The 11,759-nt window shown below is 48.9% G+C and overlaps 1 protein-coding gene across 1 annotated transcript; it reads right to left on the reverse strand.

Annotated features, from left to right (window-relative positions):
• Window positions 1–8,048: 8,048 nt before the first annotated feature.
• LOC119275506 (mitochondrial arginine transporter BAC2-like) lies at window positions 8,049–10,742 on the reverse strand. The gene is made up of 2 exons (XM_037556365.1): window positions 9,960–10,742; window positions 8,049–9,049 (listed from the first exon to the last, which is right to left on the reverse strand). The coding sequence occupies exons 1-2, from the start codon at window positions 10,233–10,235 to the stop codon at window positions 8,351–8,353; spliced, it is 975 nt and encodes a 324-aa protein (XP_037412262.1). The 5' UTR covers window positions 10,236–10,742; the 3' UTR covers window positions 8,049–8,350.
• Between the last annotated feature and the right edge of the window lie 1,017 nt (window positions 10,743–11,759).

The following is an 11,759-nucleotide window of genomic DNA, read 5'->3' on the forward strand; positions in this document are numbered from 1 at the left end:
GGGAGAGAGGGGGGCCGGCCACCTTCTCCTAGTCCTAATAGGACTAGGGGAGGGGAAAGAGGCGCAGCCACCTTGGGCTGCCCCTTCCTCCTTTCCACTAAGGCCCATGATGGCCCATATGGCTCCCGGGGGGTTCCGGTAACCTCCCGGTAACCCGGTAAAATCCCGATTTCACCCGGAACACTTCCGATGTCCAAACATAGGCTTCCAATATATCAATCTTTACGTCTCGACCATTTCGAGACTCCTCGTCATGTCCGTGATCACATCCGGGACTCCGAACAACCTTCGGTACATCAAAATGCATAAACTCATAATATAACTGTCATCGTAACCTTAAGCGTGCGGACCCTACGGGTTCGAGAACAATGTAGACATGACCGAGACATGTCTCTGGTCAATAAACAATAGCGGGACCTGGATGCCCATATTGGCTCCTACATATTCTACGAAGATCTTTATCGGTCAGACCGCATAACAACATACGTTGTTCCCTTTGTCATCGGTATGTTACTTGCCCGAGATTCGATCGTCGGTATCCAATACCTAGTTCAATCTCGTTAACGGCAAGTCTCTTTACTCGTTCCATAATACATCATCTCACAACTAACATATTAGTTGTAATGCTTGCAAGGCTTATGTGATGTGTATTACCGAGAGGGCCCAGAGATACCTCTCCGACAATCGGAGTGACAAATCCTAATCTCGAAATACGCCAACCCAACATCGACCATTGGAGACACCTGTAGTACTCCTTTATAATCACCCATTTACTTTGTGACGTTTGGTAGTACCCAAAGTGTTCCTCCGGTAAACGGGAGTTGCATAATCTCATAGTCGTAGGAACATGTATAAGTCATGAAGAAAGCAATAGCAACATACTAAACGATCAGGTGCTAAGCTAATGGAATGGGTCATGTCAATCAGATCATTCTACTAATGATGTGACCTCGTTAATCAAATAACAACTCATTGTTCATGGTTAGGAAACATAACCATCTTTGATTAACGAGCTAGTCAAGTAGAGGCATACTAGTGACACTCTGTTTGTCTATGTATTCACACATGTATTATGTTTCCGGAAAATACAATTCTAGCATGAATAATAAACATTTATCATGATTATAAGGAAATAAATAATAACTTTATTATTGCCTCTAGGGCATATTTCCTTCACTCATACGGGCCGTAGGATCCATGGGCCTTCTACGGGGCGTATCATCATTTCGCCAATCATGGGTCGTACTATTCATGGACCATAACAGGCCGTTAATAGGCCGTATTTGATAACTCTATGAAAACAACCCAAACGGGTTTTTTTACATGAAAATGGCCCAACGTATTAAGGGTCCGCAAACGGGCCGACTATAACGACGGGCTGAATTTGGCCCACAAGAAGAAAATGACAGTAACAGGCCGTATGTAACCGAATGTTGCAAATGAGCCCAATAATCAATGGGCCCTGAGAAGGCCGAAAGATAACTTGGGCTGGAAATGGCCCAATGGAATAACGGGTTGTTAATGGGTATAAAGTGATACACTGTTCATTACGGGCCAGTTTCACCACGGGCTGTTAATGGGCCAAGAGTTACAAAGGTCCTCATATGGGCCGAAAGAAGTCATGGGCCACACATGGGCCGGAAGTTAAAATGGGCTGAATCATATTGGACGGCCCAGATGATGCTACTGGGCCTAATTCGGATACGGCGTAACAGGCCCTGGGTTAGCGGGTTGTAAATGGGCTATATGCGAACAGGCCGTTAACAGGCTTTCCATGGGCCGGCCCGCCACCTTTTGACCAAGCCAAATGGGCCGGCCTTTTCATAGGAATGGGCCTCTGTTGGGCCATGCCACATGTCGCCGTATCATAGGCACCTTCGGTCCAATGAGCGGATGACATCTGTCCCAACGGTGGCCGACATGTGTTTCCTCCAGCCAATGATGATTTTACACGTGGAAAATCCCCATTGGTCGGGGCTGTTAACGGGTTATCGGATCCAAAACCTGACCCGATAGCTTAACGGCGTTCCGTTATGGTGGATGCCACGTGTCGGTCACCCTTGATGAAAGCAGTTCTGTGACGCGCGATTTATCGTCATGGAAGTGGACACTTCCGTGATGATAATTTTGGTAATGTCATGGAACACTTCTACAACAGCACAGGTATGACTATCTTGATTCTGTCATAAATTTGACATGGATATACATGCATGACAAAAAACGCAACCTACTATGACAAACACGTATCATCACGGAAGTGTATTTGTTTTGTAGTGTAAATATCCTTTTTGTGTGCATGGATTGTTCATAGAGCGATAGGAGGTAGTCAGTATCTTCCATGCTAAGCGGGTTATTCTCGTGATGAGTGTTTATTCACTCGTCCTTGCACGAGAGGGGCGGTAATAGGGATTCCAAGTCCCGAACTCAAATTGCAAATAGTTAAACAAAACTCCCCCGGGATTTTTGTTGGTATGGACGACACCCATTGTTTTGGACAAGCCGTGGAGTGTGATTGTTGGTGGAGGGGGAGTAAACTTTTACTTTTATCACTTGGGAACCGCCGCTAATGTGTTTAGCATGGAAGATACCGATAACTAATGGTCGCGAAGTAAACAATAAGGGTGCATTTCTCAAAATTTCATTTACCTCTGTTTTAAAAACTTGAGCTCTGGCACCGCTGCAAATCACTGCTTCTCTCTGCAAAGGGACTATCTATTTACTTTTATGTTGTGTCATCACCTTCTAAAATAAGCGCCAGAACCTGAGAGCACCATTGTCATGCTCATGCATTGTGTGTTTCTAATGTTGGGTGCATCATGACTGGATCTTTTCTACCATGAATTACAATGTTTAGTCGCTACTTGAACTTTGGAGGTGCTCTGCATTTATGTTTTGCGGTCTCAGAAAGGGCTAGCGAGATACCAGTATTGTCATGTTATATCATGGATTTTTTGACAATGTGTTGTTGTTTGAGATATGTTATTATTGCTCGCTAGCTGATCATGTCATTGATATGAGTTAATATAATTTTTAAGAGTTATTGTTGACATGGTTAGTTATAATCTTGACTGAAAACCTGGGTGCTATTTAAGCTTATTTATGAAAACAAGACCAAAAGAGTTCGTAAAAGTTTTTCTTTTTCACTTTTAGTTTATCAACTGAATTGCTTGAGGACAAGCAAAGGTTTAAGCTTGGGGGAGTTGATACGTCTCCATCGTACCAAACGCTTTTCCTCTTGTTTTGGACTCTAATTTGCATGATTTGAATGAAACTAACCCGGACTAACGTTGTTTTCAGCAAAACTACCATGGTGTTCTTTTTTGTGCAGAAATAAAAGTTCTCGGATTGGAACGAAACTTTGCGAGGAATTTTCATACAAATAAAGATAATTTTTAGAGCCAAGAACCACCGGAGGGGGCACCTGGGTGGGCACAACCCACCAGGGTGCCCCTCCTTCGGGCGCGCCCAGGTGGGTTGTCCTCACCTGGTGGCCCCGCAGACCCCGAAACCGGCGCTATAAAATCACATTTTTCCAGAAAAAAATCAAGGAGGAAGAATTATCGTGTTTTATGAGACGGAGCTGCTGCCACCTCCTATACTTCATCGGGAGGCCAGATCTGGAGTCCGTTTGGAGCTCCGGAGAGGGGGATCTTCAATCTTCGTCATCACCAACCCTTCTCCATTGCCAATTCCATGATGCTCCCCATCGGGAGTGAGTAATTCCTTCGTAGGCTCGCTGGTCGGTGAGGAGTTGGATGAGATTGATCATGTAATCTAGTTTTGTTAGGGCTTGATCCCTAGTATCCATTATGTTCTGAGATTGATGTTGCTATGACTTTGCCATGCTTAATACTTGTCACTTTGGGCCTGGGTGCCATGATTTCAAATCTGAACGTTTATGTTATCCCCATTATATCTATGTTTTAGATCCGATCTTGCAAGTTATAGTCACCTACTACGTGTTATGATCCGGCAACCCCAGAGTGACAATAGTCGGGACACTTCCCGGTGATGACCGTAGTTTGAGGAATTCATGTATTCACGATGTGCTAATGCTTTGTTCCGGTTCTCTATTAAAAAGACGCCTTAATATCCCTTAGTTTCCAATAGGACCCCACTGCCACGGGAGGGTAGGACAAAAGATGTCATGCGAGTTATTTCCATAAGCATGTATGACTATTTACGGAATACATGCCTACATTATATTTATGAACTAGAGCTGGTGTCATATCGCCCTAGGTTATGACTGTTATATGATGAATATCATCCAACGAATTCACCGATCTAATGCCTACGAATTTCTCTCATATTGTTCTTGCTAAGTTACTACTGCTATTGTTACTGTTACACTTGCTACAAAATCATTGTTATCACCGTTACCATTATATTGCTGTTGCTACTACTAGCAAAACTATCATACTACTTTGCTACTGATCACTTTGCTGCATATAATTAATCTCCAGGTGTGGTTGAATTGACAGCTCAGCTGCTAATACTTATAAATATTCTTTGGCTTCCCTTGTGTCAAATCTATAAATTTGGGTTGAATACTCTACCCCGGAAAACTGTTGTGGTCCCCTATACTTGTGGGTTATCACATTCCGAAGCTCCTCGTGGACCCGGGATTCTGAACTACCTTTGGACTCACCATTATGTATATCGCAATACTACCCTAGCATTACGAACGTTAACTGTGTGACCATACGGGTTCGAGAACATGTTAGACATGACCGAGACACCTCTCCGATCAATAATTAATAGAGGGACCTGGATGCCCATACTAACTCCTACATATTCAAAGAAGATATTTATTGGTTTGAACCACGATGTCAAGGATTCAGACAATCCCATATACAATTCCCTTTGTCTCACAATATTTTACTTGCCCGAGATTTGATCGTCAGTATCGCCATACCTAGTTCAATCTCATTATAGGAAAGTCTCTTTACTCATTTCATAATACAACATCTCTGTGACTAAACACATTATTCACATGCTTGCAAGCTACTTAGGATGTCGTATTACCGAGAGGGCCTAGAGATATCTCTCCATCACACAGAGTGACAAATCCCAGTCTCGATCCATGCAACCCAACAAATACTTTCCAAGATACCTGAAGAGCACCTTTATGATCACTCAGTTAAGAAATGGTATTTGAGACCTACAAAGCATTCTTACGGTATTAGGAGTGGCACGACCTCATGGTCCAAGGAACAGATACTTGACATTATGAAAGTTGTAGCAATTAAACTAGGTGAAACGATCAGATGCTAAGCTTATGATTGGGTCTGTTCATCACATCATTCTTCTAATGATGTGATCCCATTATTAAATGACAACTCATGTATATGGTTAGGAAACCTTAACTATCTTTAATCAACGAGCTAGTCTAGTAGAGGCTCACTAGGGACACGGTGTTTGTTTATGTATCCACACATGTATTTAAGTTTCCGGTCAATACAATTAGAACACGGACAATAAACACTTATCAAGGATAAGGAAATATGATAATAACAACTTTATTATTGCCTCTAGGGCATATTTCCAACAGTGCCATCCAACGCGGGCCTGTACCAAACCGTAGGGCGGTCCGGACATACTTTCTCTCGCAAACCAGCGACAAACATGGGGCGCAGGGGCTTTGCGGTCGTCCGGACAACATCCACAAGAGCTTCTGACCACCCTAGCCCACCCAAACCCCCTCCTACGTCTCCCGCATGTGTTCCCGCCCGGCACCAGCTGCCCGCATTCATGCCGCTATAGAGAGGCCGCTCCACATTGTAGCCGGCCCAGAGCGGACATGACCTCTCGCTCTCCGCCATTGAAGCGGCACGTCGGCCGAGGGCACCACCGGCTGAGTACGCCTGCTTCCTCGATTCAAACGGCTGCAGACCGCCCACCCGCCTTCCTCCATTAAACTTGTGTGTGTGCCGAGATACCTACTCCGATCACATGTCCATTCACGAGCTGCTCGACATTAAACACAATGCCGGTTGGCTCCTCATGTCCACCCACTATTTAAATGACGCCAGAGGCCAGGCAAGAACCACACCACACCTTCGCTCCCCATTTCCTGCTTGAACAATTTCCTCCATGGCATCCGGCGAGCAAGAAGAAGATTTTTCCAACATAAAAGCTGGTTGGGTGGCCCGTCGAGCCCGCGCGGAGGCTGAAGCTCCAAGCTGGTGTGTGGTTTAGCTCGCCGAGGAGTGACAAGTTGCTCCACGCTGGCACGAGGGGGAAAGGGACAGGCTTTGTGGCTGCCGTCGATGATGTCGTGTTGTACCGCGCCAGTCGACATCAACGCATGCGTAACCGCGCCTTGCTGGCAGAGAAAGATGTTATCCACGCAGACATAGACGAGGCAGCGGCCACCATGTCCACGCTCGTTGCCTTCATCGAGGAGAAGTAGAACATGGGAGGCCGCCGCTGCTTGGGTCCCATGAAGCCACCACCGAGGTGACGCCGACGTACACATCCGGTGTCTTTCCCTCCAGCAGGCCACCGTCGCCCCTACCCAAAAACCAACTCTGATCCGTGCAGCGTAGGGCACCCTTCCCGTCCGGCTGAAGCATCAGCCGACGATTTCACTCTGATGAGCGGTGGGGAAGCGAGCCGCCCTTTGCGCTGAAGCATATACCTCTGGGGCTCACGGCTGCCGGACATGGGGACGACAATGGAGATCCGCTGCGGCCGGCCGTACACTAGTCAAGCATATCCGTGTCGTCGGAATGGATATCCGCGGGCGCCGACCATAGACTAGTTTTATCTTCGTTTTTAGTTAAAAATATGTCTAAAATATAAACATTTTTGTTAGTTTGTATGAAATTCGTTGTGTTTGAATGAATTTCATCCGGTTTGTTAAAAGAGTGTTTGAAACGTATGTGGGCAACGTTGGATGATAGCCTCTGTCATCAGTGTCCGCGGACTGGTCCCCTGTCCGCGGACATATGCGGAGCAAATTTGTGGGTCACCGTTGCTGATGCCCTAACTACCGCATGCACCGCTAGCAGGAGGAGGCACACACGAGAGGGCACCCCCTGAACCCATGGGCATATGCACCCACTTTTCAAAAAATGCATTTTAAGCACGTTTTAAATTTCAAAAAGTTCAAAAGAAAGTATCACGCATACATGTTAGCAAATGGGCGTACACGGCAGAAAGTTGTGTGAAAAGTGTCTTTTCATTCTTTCTCCGCAAAAAAGACAATTTTTAGTGCTTCTAAATAGTGTTCCATGACATAAATTTTTGTCTTTTTTGCACGGGCCATAAAAAAGTTATTTTTCCGTGAAACTTTATGCACGCACATAGAACATGAAGACGTAACCGCATAATTGTTTTTTAGATTTTTTAACATTTAAAAATGTGTTTTCCAAAGTGGGTTCATATGAAGTCTACCCGGGTTCATCCATGCATTTCTCAGCCACACACTCGCCGTATGACCCAGTGGTGTCGGGTGTTTCAACAGTGAACGAAATACTGAAGTCTACCCGCAAAAAAAACAAAAAAAAACGAAATACTGAAGTCTGAATTCCCCTTTCTCCTTCTCTGTTCCCTGTCTCCTTCCTCTCCGCACAACTTTCGAGTGTTTTACTTAACTGCGTCGTTCTATACCTGGGGTTCTCCTCTCCCAGGGACCAGGGAGACCGGGACCTCAAATCAGCGTGATCCCATCTGGAATCGGAATCTACACCTGTTTGGCTCTGGTAAACGCACGGAATCTACCGCAAGTAGTGGCGCAGGATTCCACAGAAATGGCAATTCTGTATCGTCCACAAGTGCTCCGTATAGAAAGCTAATCCGTTTTTGCCCTCTTCCTGTGAAAACTTGCCACTGAGAGCTACCAGGAAAAATCTGCATTTCCATTCATCACTTGCACTGTCGCGCTCGTGTTTACGACGGAATTCATGAGTCTGGAGCCATCCACGCAACGTGAGCAAAGCATACATGGGATTCCCTTAGCTGAGCAAGTAGAACAGGTACGCTGGTATCAGAACATTATCTCCCGTCAGACAAGAATTGCGATCGCAGTTCACTGGTCCCACACCTGGTCATTGACTGATGGTCTTCATTGATTTTCCTGTACTATATATACATGTAATAACATCTCCCCAGACATTGGAGAATTGATCGTCGTCGTCAACAAGCACACCTATAGCGCCAATTTCTGTGAATTCTGAAGCTACTAATAACTTTACTAAGCTCTGAAAACCACACCTTGTTGTAAATGGTATGATCTCCACGACCGATTCCCAGTCCCATGGATTACTAGCCTATGTACAGCCCCGCGGACGTGCGCATGCCGCTGCGGGCAACTCCATTGCTGCAAACGGATGGATTCGCACTCGCATCAGTGATCATGGCACTTCATCTCCTCCATTACCAGCGTCTGGCGGCCGTTGTTGCGCACCAAGAAGCGCAGGGCCAGCTCGTAGGCCGAGAAGATGGCGCCGTTGACGACGAACGCCCGCGCCACGGCCGTGCCGAGGCCGCGCCACAGCACCGGGAGCCCCTCCTCCCTCACGCTCTTCCGGAAGCAGTCGACGACGCCGCGGTACCTCGGCGACGGCGGGTGCGTCTGCGTCTGCGCCTGCAGCCGCGACTTCACCACGTCCAGCGGGTAGCAGCAGACCCAGCTGGCGACCCCCGCGAGGCCACCGGACACGAGCATCGTGGCGAGGCTCTCTTGCCCTGTGCGGCGGCAGCCCGGGTGCAGCCGCTCCCGCGCGTACTCGTACGTCCAGAAGTAGACGCCGTGCGACGGCGCGTCCCGGAGCGCGGTGACCGTGAGCCCGCGGTATATGCCGCGCAGGCCCTCCCTCCGCATGATGTCCCGGGCCATGTCCACCGGCCCCTGGCGCTTCCGCCCCGCCGCCTCCAGCTGCAGCCTGATCTTGACGAGCTCCACGGGGGACAGGATCAGCGTCTGCAGTGCCCCGGTGCCCACGCCGGCGAGTGCCACGCTTGTGTAGGAGGGAGGCTCGGAGGTGGACATCCGTCGATCCAGCGACCGCGAGAGGATTGCGTACACTTGGAAGACCATTGCATTCTGCGACATAAAATTTTCGGCTCAGTTTCTGTCATGATTCTACTGCAAATACAGGCACGGGCACTGTAGGCCCCGATTGGATTGCCGGATTTTTCTTACGCCTGCAAATCTCTACGCCTGTAATTTACCGGTCTCCAACAGAATACCCCCGCCAGTCGTATTTACAAATCGGATGGGCTGAGGCGTGTATCACATACCAGCCTAATACCGGTGGATTTGGAGAAACCATCGTAATAATTACACCCCTAAAACGACGTTCCAATCACGTGGTCCACCCATCCACCCGTTTTGTTTACATGCGCATATTTTACAGGCGGAATCGGGTGGGAAACGACGTTCCAAGCGCAGCCTTACGGTGTGTTCAAGTGCAGACTTGCAAATGTCGTTTTTTTTTTTTTGCGGAAGACTTACAAATGCCGTTGGCCAAATGGCCAGTGTTAGGCAGCATAGTACGTTCCGACACAGGCCTAATCACGAGTAAACATGAAACATGTGCATGGTCGTACGCTAAGCCGCCACACCATGTGAACCACCGGAATGAGCGCGACGCAACGATACACGTAAAGGAAGCAAAGGCGGAGGATGCAAAACTACAAGACTTCAAATGCGCCAAGCAAGAGGAGAAACAAATGATCTTTTCGTAGTACACGCAAAGTGACGCCGTCCTATATGATAGCTAGCTCATCTACTATCCTAAAAAGAACTAGCTCATTTACTTAGTCGTGTCATAGATGTTCACGTCGTGTAGTAGTACCATCTATTTGAACACTTTCTTCTCGAAAACGATATTTGCAAACTTTTGGAAAAAGGAAGACGTGACCAAAGAATTCACGATCTCATGGACTCCACACGCCGGCCGGCCGGCCTAATTGCGTGAAACGTTTTACGTTCCTAAAACTGGCTGGCTCACCTGGAAGGCGACGGAGGCGAGGGGCGCGCCCATGCCGCGGTAGAGCGCGGAGGGGCCCTCGGCGCGGAGGATGCCGCGCAGCAGCGCGACGGCGGAGGGCGGGCGCGTCACCCGCGCGGCGGTGATCCCGGGGCTCACGGGCCGCGGCGGCTGCTGCAGGCGGATGCGGAGCGTGTCCAGCGGGTGGCCCGCCAGCACGCCGGCCATGCCGCCAACGCCTCCCGCCACGAACTCATGCCCGCCGCTGCTCGCCAAGAACTCGGGCCAGAACTCCATCGACACGGTCCGGCCAAACGACGACGATGACGACCATCCACGGACCAGACCACCGCCCCCCTCGAATCGCCGCTCCCTCGGGCGCCCTCGCGCGGGGGAATGGACCCGATCGTATATACAGGCAGGATCGGCCGGCCAAGAAAAGCACCCGGATCTCCCGCTTCCCTTTTGGTGCCGATTCCAAAAGCGGAAAAGGACTCTCTATCCGCACGGACTCGTTGGAGAGCAGGGGCGGAACCGAGGAACACGGACGGCCGGCCTGACGCGCGGCGTGTGCGGCGGTGGATGAAGGGAACTTTCCGCGTGGGTGAATTGGTAGGGCACGGGCGGCAATGGCACGGCGGGAGGAGGAGAAGAAGAGCGGGAAGAGAAGTGAGGACATGTAGTGGGAGAGGGATGGCGGGTGGCGGTATTTGTGGGCACGGGGAGTGAGCGCGAAGGAAACGGACAAGCACTCTGTTCCCGAGCGTCCGTCCCAACCTGAATACGTTGCTGCTCTGCTCTGCTTTGCTTGCCTAGTGCAGTGGAAGTGGAGTGGAGTATTTGCCGAGGCTTGCGTATGGGGCGGGCGCAGGCCGAACCGTCGTATTTGCCCCATGACGTGCCAGTGTATCACGCCCAATTAGGGCATGTACAATGGGGCAACACCTTGTAGCTGCCCCATCGTTCAGGTAGGTTAAGTGTATGAATTTTCTGTCCCCAATGCAGCCAGAGCTTGAGCGGACCACACCTTCGTCTTTTTTTTGTTCTCTCTTACTTTTTCATCTACATATGCATAATCCCTCTCACTACCGGTTCCTCTCTGCTGCTTTCTTTCATCTTTTTGGACGAGGCACCCGACTCCCCTGCAAGAGCTCGTTCGGCCCCTGCAAGCACTACCTTTTCCCCCTCTTTCCTCCACATCAGCAACTTTTTGGATGGGGCCGCACTCCAAGTTGGAGTGTTGGCCATGCCCTTAGAATGTAGCCTACTTTTTTGTTTCATCCTACTCCCTTGGTTCCATAATTTCGAACTAAAGGCACACCAAAAAATTATGAAACGGAGGGAGTACTTCATGTTTGCTTTTTGTTGATAGTATTGAGCAAGATTATACAACAAGGAAGGGTCCTGGGTTAGTACTTGGTAACCCTCTGTTTCCTTTTTTATGCGGGGAAGGCATAGTGGTCCCTCTTCGTGAACCCTGTATCTGAATGCTATGTTAGGGTATCTCCAAAGTCGGCCCTTAAATTGTCCGTGAACATCCGAGACGAGTTGTCCGAACGCAGTTCACCATTCAACATCGTCCCGCATACGTATGAGGTATGGCTGTCTGAAATCCCACAACCTAGACGCAAAGTTGCAGGAGCTTTGCAGGCGTTCAGACCTTCGCCATGTAGTACTCCAACATCCGTGGCCCACCCAAAACCCATCTAGAGCCCACGTCTTCATTCACACCCCCGTGTTCTGCTTTGGCTTCCTCCGTGGCCGTCATCGTCACCGTACCACTCTGGACGCCCGCCAAAGCCTTACCGGACCTCCGTTGCT

Source organism: Triticum dicoccoides, chromosome 3B (genome assembly GCF_002162155.2).
Source record: "Triticum dicoccoides isolate Atlit2015 ecotype Zavitan chromosome 3B, WEW_v2.0, whole genome shotgun sequence".
Taxonomy (NCBI): Eukaryota; Viridiplantae; Streptophyta; class Magnoliopsida; order Poales; family Poaceae; genus Triticum; species Triticum dicoccoides.

Excerpts from the sequence above, each read along its gene's own strand:
- LOC119275506 (XM_037556365.1), bottom strand. The coding sequence starts at position 10,235 with ATGGAGTTCTGGCCCGAGTTCTTGGCGAGCAGCGGCGGGCATGAGTTC. Across the intron at positions 9,050-9,959 it reads TCGCCTCCGTCGCCTTCCAG|AATGCAATGGTCTTCCAAGT; the intron begins GTGAGCCAGCCA and ends TTTATGTCGCAG.